The sequence below is a fragment of the Sorex araneus genome, chromosome 7, assembly GCF_027595985.1.
Source record: "Sorex araneus isolate mSorAra2 chromosome 7, mSorAra2.pri, whole genome shotgun sequence".
In the NCBI taxonomy this organism is placed as follows: Eukaryota; Metazoa; Chordata; class Mammalia; order Eulipotyphla; family Soricidae; genus Sorex; species Sorex araneus.
This window is the reverse complement of record NC_073308.1, coordinates 48,109,763-48,129,297: the sequence shown is the minus strand read 5'-3', so window position 1 is coordinate 48,129,297 and position 19,535 is coordinate 48,109,763. Positions and strand designations below refer to the sequence as shown.

Below are 19,535 nucleotides of genomic sequence, written 5' to 3'. Positions count from 1 at the left end.
GTGCATGAAAGAATGAGAAGGGTCACAGATTTTGAAAAGCTGAGTCGGATGCGTTACATGTAGGAGGCTCTGGTTAGACACACAGCATGACGTATACTTTTCTGAGCATTGTCAAGACTGCCCTAACCACCAAGCCTGGGGTAATCTCTTATCACTGCTGAGCATGCCTCCAAAACAAAACAAAACAAAATTTTAAAAATTACATGAGACCTTTCTAATATTATGCAGAGACCCTTGGCTTAATCCATAGCCCAGGTTGATGCAATCTTCTAGAATATATGTCAAAGGAAAAGCAAGAGCCCAGATTTTCAGGCCCTCTGATCATCTTTCTGTTAATTATTCATACCTACTGTGACCCCAACTGAGTGACTGGTCCTGCTGAAAAGGGATAACACATGTAGAAACTCTGTCTAGAAACTCTCAGTAAGGGATGATTATTTACATGTGTGTTGTAGATGAATTATAGACAGGTAGATGGGAGGGGTGGGCTCTTGAGTTTCTCTTCTGGTAAGGAAGTCGCCTAGTCACTAGCCCTGAAGCTGGCCCCAAGCAGGACTGTGGTTTACCTCTGAGAAGCAGACTGAGTACTTTGGAGACGGAGAAAAGAAATTTGACCATTTTGGAGCTACTTTATATGGGAGCAATTGTGTAAGCTCGAAGAAGATTTCTCATTAGTGTTCCTGAGATAAATATACATTCTCCGTTCATTTTGGAAAGTCCGGCAAGCTGCCGAGAGTATCCCGCTCACACAGAAGAGCCTGTCAAGCTCCCCGTTGTGCATTCGATATGCCAAATAACATAACATAACAGGACTCATTCCCCAGACATTGAAAGACCATCCTATCGATGGGAAGGATGAGTAGGACAGGCCGCTAAAATAGCTTGCTCGATCAAATCATGGAACAATGGGATGAAAGTGACAGTGACAGTGAGCTAAATTTGTAAGAGAAACTATTTGATGGATAAATAGTAACATATTATTAGAAAGAATCTAATGAAAGCATCTAAATCTGAAAAAATGACAGTCCTTTCTACAGGAGAAAAAGAAATGACATCTACAACCAATCATTTCTGAGTGCAGAAATGGGAGAGTGTGTTTTATTTGATTCCTGATTCACTTCCTAAATGTAACAATTATATTTGTATGAAATGTAGAACTTTTTTAGTTTCATAATTACTTTACTTATGTTATTTTAGTGTCTGGACATCATCCAGAGGAGTTTAGTGTATATACCTTCCTCCATACTCAGATATCACCTGAGTAGCATAAAATCTATGTGACATACAACATTTACCAAAATGTTATCAATTGAAACCAGGAAAATTTTGGACTGAGAAAATTCAAGGATGGTTCCAAATATTTCACAAGTGCAGATAGGCAAAAAGGGAAATGAACGACAACGTAACAATCTCTGAGGTGGGGAGATTAATGAATCCCATTTTAAAAATTCATTAACGATTCATTGTTTAAACTCTTTATTAGGAGACAAAGATTTACAAATTATTTATAGTCAAGTTTCTGGCGTACACTGATCCAGCAGCAATCCTAACACCAGAGTTTTTGACTTTAATCAAGAGATGATTCATACATGTAGGAGGTAAAATATTCTCAATGGCCTCAATGCAGCATAGCAAGTTTGAAAAGAAGAAATAGCGGGAGCAGCTACACTGCCTAGGGAGAGACTGAACCCGAAGCACAGTCAGGTTCTTTGATATTTTTTGTTTTATTCGGCAGCCACACCTGAGTAATCGGGGTCCATTCCTGACTTTGGACTAAGGCAGGAATCACACTGGAAAACACCTTATGGCGCTACTAACTCTCTGATGCATCAGCGCTTTATTTCTACTTCATGGAGCATTTCTATTTTTCTCTGAAAGAATAGAATTGAGGAGCAAGACGAACCTAATGAAGGGCTTGCTGCATACAAAAATTAGATTGTAAAATGAACACAGGTTCTCTGCACCTGTAACCCTGGATATTCAAACTACGGTTGTGGAGAAATCAATCACCCCTCTGAAAATCCTTTCAAAGTCCAGGCCCACCCTACCTGCCATCAGTCATTCCTGGGTGGGTCTCACCAGCCCCACCCTATGATGTATATAAACAGGGTGCTGAGTGCGGGGCACACAGTGGGCTGTGCCAGGCTGAGGTCAGCATCCTGCAAGGAGAGTCGCTCAGCAGCAGCACCGAGCACTGAGCCGGCCAGAGTCAGGACTCAGGTGAGTAGTGACCCGTCAGGGAATATGCTACTAGTCAGGGCTGAGGGGAAGGGATAAGGGGACATCAACTCTCACAGCTTCCTTAGTGCTACTCGTGTGCAGGGTCAAGAGGGAAACCTTTGGATTATCTGCTAATATTTTCTTTATACTATATTTTATTATTGAGCTCCCTTTCATCTTATTTAAATGGACTCATTATTTTATTGCAAGAGAGTGGTGGTCTATGGAGGAATATCACTTGAAACAGGGGTCCCAAATGCATGAGACTCTAGCAGTTACTTGGGTCTTAGGAGACTATGGTTATGGAGACCCTTGAGTCCAGATGGGCGCCGGTCATCAGAGACCCACCCCTGAGAAAGCCATATTGAGCTCAGACAGAGGACTGAGTGTGTAACTGTTTCTCTGGCAGGAGAGAGCCTGAGGATCTCAAACTTCTGAGGAAAATCACTCCCGTCCAGCCCTCCCCACACCTGAGGATGGAGGAGGTGGCGACAGCCCTGGCCAACATGCAGGCAGAGCTCATCTGTCCCGTCTGCCTGGACTACCTCAGTGACCCCGCCACCATCGACTGCGGACACAACTTCTGCGACTCCTGCATCCGCATGTCATGGAAGGACCTGCAGGACACGTTCCCTTGTCCCGTCTGCCGGCACCCCTGCCAGGAGAAGCGCGTCAGGGCCAACGCCCAGCTGGGAAGGCTGGTGGACCTGGCCCGGCTCCTCCACAGCTCCAGCAGCAGCGAGACGGCGCGGGGAGAGGAGCGCAGGTGTGAGGAGCACAAGCAGGAGCTGAGCCTCTTCTGTGAGGATGACCGGGAGCTGCTGTGTCCCCTGTGCGCCCAGGGCCCTGCCCACCAGGGCCACCACGTCAGGCCTGTGGCCGAGGCAGCGGCTCATCTCAGACAGAGGCTCAGCGGCGACATCGAGGCCCTGAAGAAGAAGCTGGCAAAGGTGCAGAAGCTGGAAGTCGCCCAGGACAGAAACCTCGCGCGGCTGAGGGAGGACGTGGGGAAGCAGCGGAGGCAGCTGGCCTCGGAGTTGGAGCTGCTCACCCAGTTCGTGGAGCGCGAGCAGGAGGCGGCTCTGGGCAGGCTGGCAGCAGAAGGCAAACGCCTGCAGCAGCAGCTGCGGGCCAACCTGGCGGCCTACTCGGACCACATCTCGGCGCTGAAAGACCTGCTCCGGGAGGTGTCCGAGAGGGCCGTGATGTCCGAGGAGAAGGTGCTGAGGGGCCTGAGGGGCCTGCAGCAGCGCTGGGAGAGCCTGGAGCCCCCGGCCGTGCAGCCCCTGCGCTTCCGCCCGGCGGCCTACAGCCTCCCTCCGCTGTGCTCGGCGCTCAGCAGCGTCATGCAGAGATTCCGAGAGCGCGTCAGCCTGGACCCCCGCACGGCCCACCCCAGCCTGCGCGTGTCTCGGGACCTCACGTCGGTGACGTGCGTGCGGAAACGGCCCAAAGGGGACGCGGACCCCGGGCCCTGGGCAGATGCCACCGAGCTGGTGGTGCTGGGCCGCGAGGCCTTCGCCTCTGGCCGCCACTACTGGGAGGTGCAGGTGGGCGCCAAGCCCGAGTGGGCCGTGGGCGTGTGCACCGTCGCCCCTTCGGCCCAGGCCCCGCGGGCGCAGCCGGCCCCCAAGAGATGCTGGACGCTGCAGCGGCAGGACGGCGACTACCTGGCCGTGGGCGCGGGGGTCGTGCCTCTGGCCCTCGGGGACCCGCCCGCGGCCCTCGGCGTGTACCTGGACTGGGAGCTGGGCCAGCTTTCCTTCTACAACGCCGCCGACAGGGCTCACCTGCACTCGTTCACCGAGCACTTTGCTCAGGAGCTCAAGCCGTACTTCCGCGTGGGGCCCGACTGCGCCCCTCTCTCCGTGGGCTCGGGGAGGGCAGAGGAGGGCTGATCACGCCCTGGGCTTCCCCCCTGCCTCATGTGACCGCGGCTGATCTTGTACTTATGGGACCGGTTGCATAAGTGTTCAATTTGGATGGGGTGGGGGTGTTTGCAAGACTCTGGAACATTGGTGGAGGGAATGGACACTGGTGGAGGGATGGGTGAACTGTCACTGTATGACTGAAATCAAACACTAAAGTTCACTAGCTTGTAATTGTATCTGAGGGTGATTCACTAATAAAACATTAAAATAAAACCAAAAAAATTGTGGGTAGGTGAGGGAGATGATCTCTTCTTGCAACTCTTTGTAACATATCTGATTATTTTGCATCTGTTTGTCTATGTCTAATAAAATAGATTTTTATAGCTAATAAACGTTTGCTTCCTTTCTGTAGAAAAATGTTTTAAAAGGCATTACAAAAGTCTCATGTCCATTTCCACTAGTTTAGATCTATATATATTTTATTATTAAATTTAACCAATTTCCCTCAATTATAGAAACTCTAGGAGTTCTGATCTCTGCATAAAGCAAGGAATATCCCCTAAGGCCAACTCTGTCATGTTCTAATACTAAATATGTAAATAAAAATATTAATACTAAAATAAATATTTCACCCTGGGTCACTATCATCCCGTTCTTCATCGATTTGTTCAAGCGGGCACCTGTTACGTCTCTCATTGAGAGACTTATTGTTACTGTTTTTGGCATATCCAATACGCACAGGTAGCTTGTCAGGCTCTGCAGCATGGGCTCAATACTTTCCATAGCTTGCTGGGCTCTCCGAGAGGGGTGGAGGAATCGTACTCGAGTCAACAGCGTGAAAGGCGAATGCCCAACCGCTGTGCTATCGCTCCAGCCCCAAAATAAATACTTCAAATACTAAAAGTAAGTAAAAAAATTTTTTTGAAAAGAAAAGTTCTGGATTTAGTTTTGATATATTCACTGTATTTACAAAAGAGAATTTGGACTAAAATATCAGATGCTGGTTCATTCATGCCTGAGGCTCATCAGAGCATGAGGAGAGTGGCCTTGAACATAGATATAGGTGGGTTCTGGAGGTCTTCGGCTGCCCTGGCTCTGCTTGTGGAGGGGACGTAAATTCAATCTACTCCCCTCTGAGGGGTCCCAGTGAAGACAGCCAGGTTCAGGGGCAGGAGGTACTTTATACAAGAAATTTTAAAAATTAAAATTGTTGTTCTGGGCTTAGTCCTAGATTCTGTTCTCATGGATCCTTCCTGACAATCCTGATACCATTTAGAGTGACAGGGGTCAAACCCAAGGTTGTGTGTAAGGCTAATGCTTTACCCACTATTTGTTCTTTCCAGCTCTTAACATTCTCAAAGAAGAAACCAAATGGTCAAAAGACACATGAAAAAGTGCTCCTCATCATTAATCACCAGGGAGATGCAGATCAAATGAGATACCATTTCCCACCACAGAGACTGGCCCACATGCAAAAGAACAAAAGCAAACGGTGTTGGTGTGGATGTGGGGAGAAAGGGACTCTCATTCACTACTGCTAGGAATGCTAACTAGTTCAGGTCTTTTGGAAAACAGTATGGATGCTTCCAAAAAAATAGAAATTGAGCTCCCATTTGACCCAATATACTACTTCTGGGAATATAACCCAGAGATGCAAAAGACTATAGTAGAAATGATCTCTTCACTTATATGTTCATTGCAGCACTGTATACAATAGCCAGAATCTGGCAAAAATCCAAATGCTTGAGTACAGATGACTGGTTAAAGAAACTTTGGTACATCTACACAGTGGAAAGCTATGTAACTATTAGAAAAGATGAAGTCATGAAATTTGCATATAGGTGGATCAACATGGAAAGTATCATGTTAAGTGAAATGAGTCAGAAAGAGAGAGATAGACATAGAAAGATTGCACTCATTTGTGGAATATATAGTAACAGAATGGGAGACTAACACCCAAGAATAGTAGTGATAAGTACCAGGAGGATTACTCCACAGCTTGGAAGCAAGCGTCACATACTGGCAGAAAAGGCAGCTCAGATAGAGAAGGGGCCACGGAGTAAAAGGTGCTAGGAGGGCTCGTTCAAGATCTAAGATGTTGAAAGTATAGACCGAACATGATGGCCACTTAATACCTCTACTACAAACCACATCATCCAAAAGGAAAGAGAGAAAAAAGGGAATTCCCTACCACAGATGCGGGGTGGAGTGAGTGGAGGATGGGGTAGAAGTGGTGGGAGGATTGCTGGGACCATTGGTGTTGGAAAATGGGCACTGGTGGAGGAAGGATGGACACTTGATCATTGTATGACTGAAACGCAAGCACGAAAATTTGTAAGTCTGTAACTGTCCCTCACAGTGATTCACTAATCACTGTATAACTGTCACTGTCAGTGACAGAAATTGATTCACAAATAAAATTTTTTTTAAAAAAGAGTTTCTTGATGCTACCCTGGAGTCTATGGTATTAACAATTTTTAAATCCATTATTTTCATCTCTATTTACCTATTCCTAATATTGTGAGGTCGAGAAAGAACCTCATATGCACCATCACAGACTGCCTTTTAGCAAAAGAAGCAGTAGGTTTAAGTTTCTGATCCCTCCCGGAAGAAACCCCTGCCCCCCACAAAGAATTCCCTGAGGTTGTCCTTGGCCAAAGCTGGAAATTCCCTAGATGCCTCTAGACAGTCCTATGATAAGTAAGATATCTCTGGGCACAGCCGGTGGGCTTAACCAATTAGCTCACAGACTTGTGACTATTTTCTCTCAATTCATGGGAAAACTGCCACTGTTGCTTATGTAACCATATGTAATTAATATTTTCTTTTTTTTAAAATTATTTATACTTATCATTTTAATCTAATTATGTAGAATAAGTTGTTCTTCCTTTGTTTACCACTAGATACTGTACAGCGCATATATTCATCTGTGTTTTGAAATTTCTAAAATATTTTGCACAAATATATATATATATTTTAAATTTTATTGAATCACCATGTGGAGGGTTACAAAGTTCTCAGGATTATGTCAGTTATACAGTACTCAAACACCCTTCCCTTCAGCCGTGCCCATATTCCATCACCAACCACCCCATTATACCTCCCGCCCCCTCCCGGCCCCCCAGTCCCCGCCCTTGTAAGTGATAAGTTTCACTTTGTTTACGCTTTATCTTGGTTACAGTCCATGTTTCAACACATAACTCACTATTGTTGCTAGGGTTTCCCCCCAAAAAAGAAAAGACAGTCCCACTGTCAAGGAAGCATTTGATGGCTCTCCATTGCTGAGAATGTAGAGATATTAAGTCCCGCTGTTTGTTACATAACTTTTCTATTTTTTTCCCCCCTCGTCCCGCGCCACCGAGATCACGCCTGTTTAGTAATCACCACGCTGCCTGACAAAGGGAAAACAAACCAAAAGAGATGGTTATTTCTTGTCATCAGCCGGCGTGGGGCTCTGGCTTAGTTGATAGTCTGGTAGAATGTCTGCAAGCAGTTTCTGGAACCAAAAGTAATACGCTGGTATCGGCCCCGTCTCAAGATTCCACCAGCGTCCCGCTGTTCCAAGTACATAATAATTTATTCCCTTGTATCCGATTCCCACGCCACCAGGTCCGTGTCAGCTTAATGGACATCATACTATGGTTAACACCACGCCGCGTTTCTTCCCGAGAAAGAAGGATATTTCTTCTCAGCCGGCGTGGGGATATGGCTTAGTTCAGTCTATAGAGATGGCTACCACTTTGGTGGCCTTCAATATTTCAGCAAAAGACTTACTATTCTTGTTAGGATTTCCCACCAAAGTCCGACCCGTTAAAAGGGAACCATTTCATATTGGTGATGATTAAATGACAATAGGTTGCGCAGCCATGGCAGCGGCCTCGCGGCTTTGAATTTCTGTATAAAGTCCAGGGAAAGTACAGCCAGAAATTACACATCGCTACAAACTTTAACCCTATTATGGTCCCCCCAAAGTCCAACCCATTACAAAGGAACCATTTCATATTGCTGATGATTAGATGACATTAGGCTGCTGCGGCCGCGTGGTTTTGGGTTTCTATATAAAGTCCAGGGAAAATTCTGCCTAAAATTCTATCGCTACAATCTTTTACCCTTCAACAAAAAACTTAGTACTATTGTTTGGAGTTTCCCCCCACGTTAAGCCCTGGCAAAAAGGAACATTTACACGTTGCTGACAATCAAGAGATATTAGGTTTTGGATTTCTATATGAAGTCCAGGGAAAATTCTTTTGGTAATTGCATCACTCGCTGGCAGCGCCTGGGCCAGAAGCTCCAAGCACAAGCACAATGTTTGGAGGCATTTTGGGAGCGCCGCTCGTGTCCAAAGTGGTTCAGTTGCCTCCGGGGTCGATCTCGCATGGAGCCGCAAAGGAGTAATTAATATTTTCTTGAACTAGGATTCGATTCCTTAATCAGACTCCACTTCATTGGATGAAGCTTGTACCCTAGCATGAACTACCAAGAATGGTTCCTTTGCTTTTGCATTCTCACTTGGGGAACTGGTCTCTCTGTGAACGGGAAACCCAGCACCCTGTATAACATCACATGTTTATTTTCGTTTATCATATTTGCCTACAATATTTCAGGTAGGATGGAATAGCTAATTTTACGGAAGATCCAGTTACATGGTCTCTGAAGTAAAAAATCATTCAAGAGCCAGTGTGATAAGTAGAGAATGAACTTGATTGTCAAGAAACTGGCAGGTTGGAAAATGGTAAACCCAGAGCCTCCTAGTTTACAGCTCGTCTTACACTCATGAGAAAGGGTTTTTGTAGAAAAAAAACAGGGAAGCACATCTTTTTTTAGAAAGGATAGTTCAGTTGGGTCAGAGTATCAATAAACTCTTTTTGTTTACTAAAACCCCATTGGGGTGCCAGCAGCACCAGCAGTTCTCAGCCTGGTACTCAAAGGTCTTACTCAGTCCCGACTCATTTAGTCACTGTCCCATAGACCAGAGACCGTAGAGAGGAAAGTGGCAGAATCCCATATCATGGCTACTAGCTCTCTTCTCCCTCTTCACGCAAATTACTTGCAACAGTTTGAATTCAAAATGGTCATTTGAAATAAAAAAATATATGCTGAAATTAGAATATACACTGACATGAAGGACACTCAATACCACTTTTGCAAACTACAATACCCAAAAGGAAAGAGAACAAAAGGGAGTGTCCTGACACAGAGGCAGAGTGGTGTGGTGGGGGATGGGGTCGGTGGTGGTGGGAGGGATACTGGGAACATTGGTGGAGGAGAATGGGCACTGGTGGAGGGATGGGTAAACAATCACTGTATGACTGAAATGCAAACACGAAAGTTCACACATTTGTAATTGTACCTCATGGTGATTCACTAATAATTTTTTTAACAAAAGTTTTATTTGCAATGTTCCTTTAAACATCAAAAACATACCACGTAATCCTCTAGTTTGCTCACATCCCTAGTCTGTAACCACACACACACACTGTAACAGAATTCAAGGTAGTTCCAAAAGCAAAATATGGAATCACATTTTCTGGAAGTGTAGTAGTGAGCTTATGCAAGCATGATCTGTTCTTCAAATACAAAAAGAACATCCTCCCAATTCACAATCCAGAAAAACACCAATTCTCTCAACTTGTTCTGGTTGTTCAATGCACAGATTTCCACCGAGATTCAAGGTTAGATCAAATTGCCAGAAGTCGCTTTGAGAGAAGGGAGGTGTCAGAAAACTTCCGGGGAAGAATTCTTGACACACTCCTAGGGAACATTCACCCGTGCCTCTCACTTCCACCTGCCAAAACTGCCTGCCTCCATCAAAGGCCTCACAACACAGCACTGCTGGGAAAGGAGTAATCTTGGCAACCTGGGTTTGTTCCAGCAGGGACGGGAGAGTTTTCCCAAGGTTGACACTTTTTCTATCTTTGGAGACAGTCAGACTTAGATGGGTGGTCTCAGGATCCAGTGCAAACCCTCCTGGAATTTGCTCATCATTTTGTGCAGACCAACATCATGGGGAGGAAGAGTGCAGCTCTCTTTCTCCAGTTCATATGAGGACACTGCGGGGAGGGCGGGTTTTCATACCTGCTCTCCAGGTCCTCAACACTGGCTAGTAAATCCTGGTCAGCCTGCAAACACTTCTCTTTTCTTTCTGTAAGAGAGCTTTCACCGTGTCTATATCGCTTAAAATTTGGCTCTTTTTAAAATAATTTATTTTATTTGTATAAAATAGTTCACAATATTTGATTACATTTAATATTTGAACACAAATCCTACCACCAGTACAGCTTCCCACCACCAAATTTTTGGTGTTTCCATCCAGACCCCTAAAACCTAAGCCAACACAGAACCAAAATAATTTATTTCATATTATTTGTTATGAATAAACTGCTGAAAATGATCCAAAAAAGTTTCCTTAGAGGAAAGTGTTTGAAGATTTTGTATTTCACCCAGGGTCCATTAAGCCCTTCTATAAGAGATTAGTAACATGGTGTCAAAGGTTGAGACTTGTGTGTTCATACACACACACACACATACACACACACACATATATATATATACATATATATACGTAAAAATATATTTCTCTCTAAGATTGTTTGCCTCCTACTTTAAATCCCATCAAATGTGGTGCATTACTCTTGGAATATTAGTGGTGTGAGGTGTGAGATATCCAAGAAAAGATTCAATCATGGGTGAGGCTCGCCTGAGAGTGTGGAGAGCCGCCGTGGGTATAGCCACAGTTGAGTGCTAGAAGTTTTCAGCTTCCGGGGCTGGCTCTTTGCGTCCGGGTGAGGAATTCACTGGCCTCCTCTTGGTTGCCCTGAACAAATCGTTGGCTCTTATTTTGATCTAGTTTTTTCCTTCATATCTTTCTCTTTATTGAGCGGTGTGGTCTGAGTGGAAACTTGCCCTTTTCTCAAGGAAAGACTGAGATGCTCAAATTCAGGGTGTCGTTCTATCGTCCACCTCCCTTCCATACTTTGTGTAATTTGATTCCCACACCCCTTTAGCAGCCCTCATCTTTGTCTTCACATGTCCTGTGAATTGTTTGAGCTCCTTCCTTTGACTCTCTGCGGCTCTCTCAGTGGGATCAGGTGGTGATCCTGGTGGTGAGCAGAGACTCGACACTGGGGACACAACAGCTGCTGGTCCTCCTCACAGAACAGATCCAGGGCCTCACTGTGCTTCTCTCACAGGGGTTCCTCTGCCTGCCGTTTCCTCTTACTCCTTCCAGTGGGGAGCTGCTTAAGGACCTCAGTGATGTGACCAAATTGGTTGTTCCTCTTGAAGTTCCTGTCAGGGCAGTGGTGGAGGCAGACAGGACATGGGAAGATGTCCTGTAGGTCAACCCCGCACCTGTGGATGCAGTAGTCACAGAAGTTGTGCCCTCCCTCAAGTGTCACTGGGTCTCTCAGATAATCCGTACAGAGAATGCAGCTGCCTCTGCTTGGATCTCAGCCAGGGAACCTGCAAACTCTTTTGGGCTGGAATAGGGCTGGCTGAGGAAATTCCTTTGAGAAAGTTCTGGATCTCCAGCCACTCTAAGGTCAGAAACAAAGATCTTCTTTGCCTCCACTCTTTGAGGAAACCTGACTTCTTTCCAGGTTCCAGCAAGTTCCAGTATCTTCAAAGTTCTGCTTCCTCAGATCCCATATCTTTACATTTCCCTGCTCACCTGGACAGTAAATTGCAAAGATCTTTGAATTCCTCTGAGGCCAGTGTACAGCAGATTTCCTGGAAGGCAGCAGTGTGTGGTCTCTGAGCTGTGCAGCTCATTTATATGCCAGCTACGGCGGCCAATCCCAGGAGACAGCAATGCCTCTGCAGCCAAGTAACAAGCTAGACTGGCCCTGGGCTATGAATATATTTACAGAAACTCTTGCACCTTTAAGCCTCACTTAATCATTTCAGTGTTACCAAGCCCTCTTTGTTTACAATGAAACTGGAAGGACATATTTGTTTGTTCACCATGATGAATTCATAAGTTCCAACCTAGTCCATGTTTGGCAGGAACCATTTGCATTTGAAATGACAGTCATCATCCAGCAGGTGGAAAATATCTCTTAACTTTCAAATGACCTCCACTGTTTATATACGTATATATATATATTTTTATATAATGTTATTTTAGGCAGTTAAGCTCAATAACTGTTACCAACTAAGTTTATCTCAAAATCTAATAAAATTGAGGAATATACAAATGCCCACGCTCAAATTAATTATGCAAAGGAAAAACTTTTTTATAATCATAAAATTTATGTGAGAGGATATCACTTGTGTGATATCGGGGCCTGGGACCGCAGCGACCCGTTCCAAAATAACCGGGATTTTGGGGATCGTTTAGTGGAAACGATCCGTTTGCTCCCTCTTCTCCGGCTAAGCCCCCCAAGATCACGTCCCTGGGCCTGGCGGCCTTCAGCACTGTAAGTTGAGCCCGATCCCGTGGTGTTAGCATGGCCTCAGCCTTCGTCTCAGTATCGCGAGGACTCAGCAGCCGCCTCTGGGGCCTCAGGGCAGTCACCCGGCGTGTGAGCACCCAAGGGGGTCGCCTCATCCAGGCTTAGCCGAGATAGGAACCCCATATTACCTCTTCTGGGCATGGCAGGGGCAGGCCTGTCCCAGCTTCTTCCTGTTGTGAAGGACTCGAGGCCAGGGTCCCGGGCAGCAGACTCGTCTGGTCAATAAAGGAGGAAGCAAAAGGAAAAAAAAAAGTGGAGTTCTGGCGTCAATCCCTAGTACATATACATCTAGAGATATATCTAGAGATACATAAAAGTTGTAGTTTTTAAATCATAAACTTTGCTTAAATATAAGTACATAAGTAAATAACATTACATATTAATCTTTAACAGCTTAATGGCAGGCAGCACTTGTGATTCTGTTTGATAGATGAACAGTCACTGAACTTGCCCAAATAACAGGTGGACTGGGGTTCCAACTTGGCAGTCTGGCTCAGGAGCCCATGCATTTATCATCTGCTTTAGGATAGAACGTCAACCCTTAGAACTGGCTGAAGATATGTTTTTGGGTGCCCATTTGAGGACCTTCCTGTAGTGGTTTATTTCTGTGAACTAATGTTCTATATTTTATTTTATTTTTGGAAATTTAATTTATATAGATTAGTTCACAATGATTCGTTATATTTAATATCAGGACTGGAGCAACAGCACAGTGGGTAGGGCATTTGACTTGCATGCGTCAAACCCAGGTTCTATTCCTCCATCTCTTTCGGAGAACCAAGTAAGCTACCAAGAGTATCCTGCCTGCACGGTAGAGCCTGGCAAGCTACCCATGTTGTACTGGATATGCCAAAAACAGTAACAACAACTCTCATTATGGACACGATACTGGTGCCCGTTGGAGAAAATCAGTAAACATCGGGACTATAGTGCTACTACAGTGCTACAATGCTATATATGTATATATATAATATATATATGTATATATAACATTTTAATATTCATAATATAAAGGGCTAGAGTGATAGCACAGCAGATATGGCATTTGCCTTGCACACTGCAGACCTGGGTTCAATTCCTCCATCTCTCTGGAGAGCCCAACAACCTACTGAAAGTATCCTGCCCCCACGGCAAAGCCAGGCAAGCTACCCATGGCACATATGCCAAAAACAGTAACAACAAGTCTCACAATGGAAACGTTATTAATGCCCGCTTGAGCAAATCGATGAACAAAGGGATGGCAGTGCAGAAATATATATAACATATATAAATATATATGTATATATTTAAACCTATTTTCTAGTATCAACTCTGTTATGAAATGCCATTTACTTATGAGCAACTGTAGAAAGTTTTGGAGATGAACCCCTTGGATTGATTGCACAATTGCACACAAGCACCATATCCCAGTACTCTCTCTCTGGCTTGGGCATGTTTATGAACCTCCTTACTCCTTAACCACAGGACTCATCCCAACAGAGTGCTGGGAATCAAAGTGAAACTCATCAAGGCAAAACATTTCACACCCATTGTTTCACTCATGTTGCTTCCCACCTGTTGCTTAGAGCATCCTGTGCTGTTCCCTTGCCTCAGCTCCCACCATGCTGAGGCCACATTAGTTATGGAACAATATTTTTGCTCCAAGTTTTGTTTCTCGAGAGTCCTGCCGAATTATAGTCTGTAGAGATTCTTATTAATCTTACTACCAAGACTAGAAAATTAAAGACTGGATATTTTTCCGAGGTTTAGCTATGAGGAGGCTTATAAAAGTGTGCAAATGTGGAGCAGGGTGATGGTACACAGGTAGGGTGCTAATCCTGCATGAGGCAGACCCTGGCATACCACTTTGTCCCAAGAGCACTGCCAGGAGAAATTCCTGAATGCAGAGCCTGATGTAAACTCTCAGTGTCACCAGGTGTGGCCCCGAAACAAAAGCAAACATCAAAAAAGACCAAAAATAGTCCAATTAAATTATAGGCTTTAGGGTCATACTGCATACTGTCCCCAGCTCTGAACACAGAGCCAGGAGTTAGCCCTGGGCACTTCCTGGTGCGGGTCCCTCAAAAACCAACATGCACAAAATGTGTCAGCTTTCAAGGACAGCCTGGAGTAAGCAACAAGTCTGGTCTGGTGAGACCTCTGAGCACTGCTGGCGGTGCCCCCTCTTCATCTCCCCAGAGAGTCTGCTGATATTTCTAATTAAAATTTCCAAACCTTTTAAAAACTATTTTTAAATCACCAAATCTGGGTTTTTATCATTTCTGTCTAGAATATATCATATTTCTATGTTCCTAGAACTCCCTTTATTCTATTTAGAAACTTCTCTGTGTATTTCAATAGTTATTTAATTCGCTCAGTTATTAACCAAAGTTTCAAATTTGGTTTTAGATTAAACCCAGTATCTGGATTATTTGTCAGTAACGTTTGCCTCAGAAAATAAAATGTGTTAAATTTATAATATGAAGGTAAGAAGGGTTTCTTTTTTTGATAATTTTTTATAAGATCTCTTCAAGTGATTGTTTAGAACAGACCAGAACAGATGCTACTTAAGGTTCACCAGTCTTGGGAGTTGTAACTCTAGTAGCTGAACTGCAGTGATGTGGGAGCGGCAGGGAGTTAGCAGGAAGCAGAAGGACATTTGTTTGAACGATATTAGGGTAGCCGATGGTTATGGATACATAGAAAGTTGTTTTGGGGGGCTGGAGTGATAGCACAGCAAGTAGGGCATTTGCCTTGCACTCGGCTGACCTGGGTTCGATTCCTAGCATCCCATATGGTCCCCTGAGCACTGCCAGGAGTGATTCCTGAGTGCAGAGCCAGGAGAAACCCCGGTGCATTTCCGGATGTGACCCAAAAGGCCAAAAAGAAAAAAGCTAGAGAAACTCTAGTATAATTTAAGCGAAACCAAAATCCAAAGGCCCCCCTCTGGTGTGTGGAAGCAGCTCCATGAGCAACTGGCTCTTGGGACCATTCAACAGATCCAGCAAAAAGAGCAGGGGCCTGCGGGAATGGAGGAGGAGGAAGTGGCAGCTGAGGTGAGCTCCTCTTCCTACACTCACTGCTACGCTCACTCTGAAACAAGAATGAATAGGATCCTGTTTAATCCCTGGAAGTCGTCTTTGGAGAAGAGCATTTCCCCATGGCTAGGACAGATCTGTAGCATGAAGGCCGCTGGAGAGGGTGTTCCTCAGGGTTTGGGCGGTGGCCCTCTGCAGACTATCAGCAGTAAGGCTGGGAGCGGGTACAGGGTGCAGGGATTTCTCGGCCTGAAGAAACCACCCCAGGAGCCTGAAGCTCAAGCTCATAAAGTTTCTTTCCTGGATCCACCACTGCTCAGCAAAAGACAGTGGAGACTTAAGCAAACTCACTGTTCATTGATGTTGCTCGAGTGAGCACCAGTAATGTCTCCATTGTAAGACTTGTTGTTACTTTTTTTTGGCATATTGAATACACCACAGGTAGCTCGCCAGGCACTGCCCTGTGGGCGGGATTCTCTTAGTAGCTTGCCGGGCTCTTCAAGAGGGACAGAGTAATTAAACCTGGGTCAGCCATGTGACCACTAGCGTTTTTGGCTTTAGTCAGGAGATCATTCATACATGTAGGAGGAAAAATATTCCCAGTGGCCTCAATGGCAGCATAGCAAGTTTGAAAAGAAGAAAGAGCGGAAGCAGCTACACTGTCCGGGGTAAGAGTGACCCGCAGCGAAATTGGGTTCTTTGGTATTGTTTATTTTGTTCTCGGCCACACCTGAGAAATCGGGGTCTATTCCTGAACCAGGACTAAGGCAGGGATCACACTGGCGAAGAGCTTATGGCCCTACTAACTCTCTCATCCATCAGCGCTTTATTTCTACTTCATGGGGCATTTCTATTTTTCTCTGAAAAATGTAATCGAGGAGCAGGATGAAGCTAAGGAAGGGTTTGCTGCATACAATAATTAGATTGTAAAACGAATACAGGTTCCCTGCACCTGTAACTTCGGATAATTAGACTATGGTTGTGGAGAAGTCAATCACCCCTCTGAAAATCCTTTCAAAGTCCAGGCCCACCCTACCTGCCATCAGTCATTCCTGGGTGGGTCTCACCAGCCCCACCCTATGATGTATATAAACAGGGTGCTGAGTGCGGGGCACACAGTGTGCTGTGCCAGGCTGAGGTCAGCATCCTGCAAGGAGAGTCGCTCACCAGCAGCACCGAGCACTGAGCCGGCCAGAGTCAGGACTCAGGTGAGTAGTGACCCATCAGGGAATATGTTACTAGTCAGGGCTGAGGGGAAGGGATGAGGGGACATCAACTCGCAAAGCTTCCTTAGTGCTGCTCGTGTGCAGGGTCTAGAGGGAAACCTTTGGATTATCTGCTAATATTTTCTTTATACTATATTTTATTATTGAGCTCCCTTTCATCTGATTTAAATGGACTCATTATTTTATTGCAAGAGAGTGGTGGTCTATGGAGGAATATCACTTGAAACAGGGGTCCCAAATGCATGAGACTCTAGCAGTTACTTGGGTCTTAGGAGACTATGGTTATGGAGGCCCTTGAGTCCAGATGGGCGCCGGTCATCAGAGACCATCCCTGAGAAAGCCATATTGAGCTCAGACAGAGGACTGAGTGTGTAACTGTTTTTCTGGCAGGAGAGAGCCTGAGGATCTCAAACTTCTGAGGAAAATCACTCCCGTCCAGCCCTCCCCACACCTGAGGATGGAGGAGGTGGCGGCAGCCCTGGCCAACATGCAGGCAGAGCTCATCTGTCCCGTCTGCCTGGACTACCTCAGTGACCCCGTCACCATCGACTGCGGGCACAACTTCTGCGACTCCTGCATCCGCATGTCATGGAAGGACCTGCAGGACACGTTCCCTTGTCCCGTCTGCCGGCACCCCTGCCAGGAGAAGCGCGTCAGGGCCAACGCCCAGCTGGGAAGGCTGGTGGACCTGGCCCGGCTCCTCCACAGCTCCAGCAGCAGCGAGACGGCGCGGGGAGAGGAGCGCAGGTGTGAGGAGCACAAGCAGGCGCTGAGCCTCTTCTGTGAGGATGACCGGGAGCTGCTGTGTGCCCTGTGCGCCCAGGGCCCTGCCCACCAGGGCCACCAAGTCAGGCCTGTGGCCGAAGCAGCGGCTCATCACAGACAGAGGCTCAGCGGCGACATCAAGGCCCTGAAGAAGAAGCTGGCAAAGGTGCAGAAGCTGGAAGTGGCCCAGGACAGAAACCTCGCGCGGCTGAGGGAGGACGTGGGGAAGCAGCGGAGGCAGCTGGCCTCGGAGTTGGAGCTGCTCACCCAGTTCGTGGAGCGCGAGCAGGAGGCGGCTCTGGGCAGGCTGGCAGCAGAAGGCAAACGCCTGCAGCAGCAGCTGCGGGCCAACCTGGAGGCCTACTCGGACCACATCTCGGCGCTGAAAGACCTGCTCCGGGAGGTGTCCGAGAGGGCCGTGATGTCCGAGGAGAAGGTGCTGAGGGGCCTGAGGGGCCTGCAGCAGCGCTGGGAGAGCCTGGAGCCCCCGGCCGTGCAGCCCCTGCGCTTCCGCCCGGCGGCCTACAGCCTCCCTCCGCTGTGCTCAGCGCTCAGCAGCGTCATGCGGAGATTCCGAGAGCGCGTCAGCCTGGACCCCCGCACGGCCCACCCCAGCCTGCGCGTGTCTCGGGACCTCACGTCGGTGACGTGCGTGCGGAAACGGCCCAAAGGGGACGGGGACCCCGGGCCCTGGGCAGATGCCACCGAGCTGGTGGTGCTGGGCCGCGAGGCCTTCGCCTCTGGCCGCCACTACTGGGAGGTGCAGGTGGGCGCCAAGCCCGAGTGGGCCGTGGGCGTGTGCACCGTCGCCCCTTCGGCCCAGGAGCCGGCCCCCAAGAGATGCTGGACGCTGCAGCGGCAGGACGGCGACTACCTGGCCGTGGGCGCGGGGGCCGTGCCTCTGGCCCTCGGGGACCCGCCCGCGGCCCTCGGCGTGTACCTGGACTGGGAGCTGGGCCAGCTTTCCTTCTACAACGCCGCCGACAGGGCTCACCTGCACTCGTTCACCGAGCACTTTGCTCAGGAGCTCAAGCCGTACTTCCGGGTGGGGCCCGACTGCGCCCCTCTCTCCGTGGGCTCGGGGAGGGCAAAGGAGGGCTGATCACGCCCTGGGTTTCCCCCCTCCTCATGTGACCCCGGCTAATCTTGTACTTAGGGGACCGGTTGCATAAGTGTTCAATTTGGATGGGGTGTGGGTGTTTGCACGGACTCTGGAACATTGGTGGAGGGAATGGACACTGGTGGAGGGATGGATGAACTGTCACTGTATGACTGAAATCAAACAAGAAAGTTCACTAGTTTGTAATTGTATCTGAGGGTGATTCACTAATAAAACACTAAAAAAACAAAAAAAATTGTGGGTAGGTGAGGGAGATCTCTTCTGGCAACTCTTTGTAACCTATCTGATTATTTTGCATCTGTTTGTCTATGTCTAATAAAATAGATTTTTACAGCTAATAAACGGTTTGCTTCTTTTCAGTAGAAAAATGTTTTAAAAATCGTTTAGAAAGTCTCATATCCATTCCTGCTAATTAGTTTATATCTACAATGTATTTTATTATGAAATTTAACCAGTTTCCCTGAATTATATAAACTCTAGGATTAGTGATCTCGGTGCATAAAGCAAGGAATATCCCCTAAGGCCTACTCAGTCAGGTTCAAATACTAAAATAAGTATATAGAAAGATAAAAAGCAGGGGCTGGAGTGATAGCACAGCGGGCAGGTCGTTTGCCTTGCACGTGACCGACCCGGGTTCAAATCCCAGCATCCCATATGGTCCCCTGAGCACCGCCAGGGGTAATTCCTGAGTGCATGAGCCAGGAATGACCCCTGTGCATTGCCGGGTGTGACCCAAAAAGCAAAAAAAAAAAAAAAAGATAAAAAGCAGATAACTTGTACATTAAGTTTTGATATATTCGCTGTATTTACAAAGGGAGTTTGGACTAAAATATTACATGCCATCATAATCACACCACTCAGTA

General features: G+C 46.7%; 2 protein-coding genes across 2 annotated transcripts; both read left to right on the top strand.

The window, feature by feature from the left end:
* Positions 1-2,696: 2,696 nt before the first annotated feature.
* Positions 2,697-4,118, top strand: LOC129406450 (tripartite motif-containing protein 75-like). The gene has a single exon (XM_055144230.1). The coding sequence runs from the start codon at positions 2,697-2,699 to the stop codon at positions 4,116-4,118; it is 1,422 nt and encodes a 473-aa protein (XP_055000205.1).
* A 13,126-nt stretch (positions 4,119-17,244) lies between these two features.
* LOC129406449 (tripartite motif-containing protein 75-like) lies at positions 17,245-18,654 on the top strand. The gene has a single exon (XM_055144229.1). The coding sequence runs from the start codon at positions 17,245-17,247 to the stop codon at positions 18,652-18,654; it is 1,410 nt and encodes a 469-aa protein (XP_055000204.1).
* Positions 18,655-19,535: the final 881 nt, after the last annotated feature.

Coding starts and splice junctions, on each gene's coding strand:
- LOC129406450 (XM_055144230.1), top strand. CDS start 2,697: ATGGAGGAGGTGGCGACAGCCCTGGCCAACATGCAGGCAGAGCTCATC.
- LOC129406449 (XM_055144229.1), top strand. CDS start 17,245: ATGGAGGAGGTGGCGGCAGCCCTGGCCAACATGCAGGCAGAGCTCATC.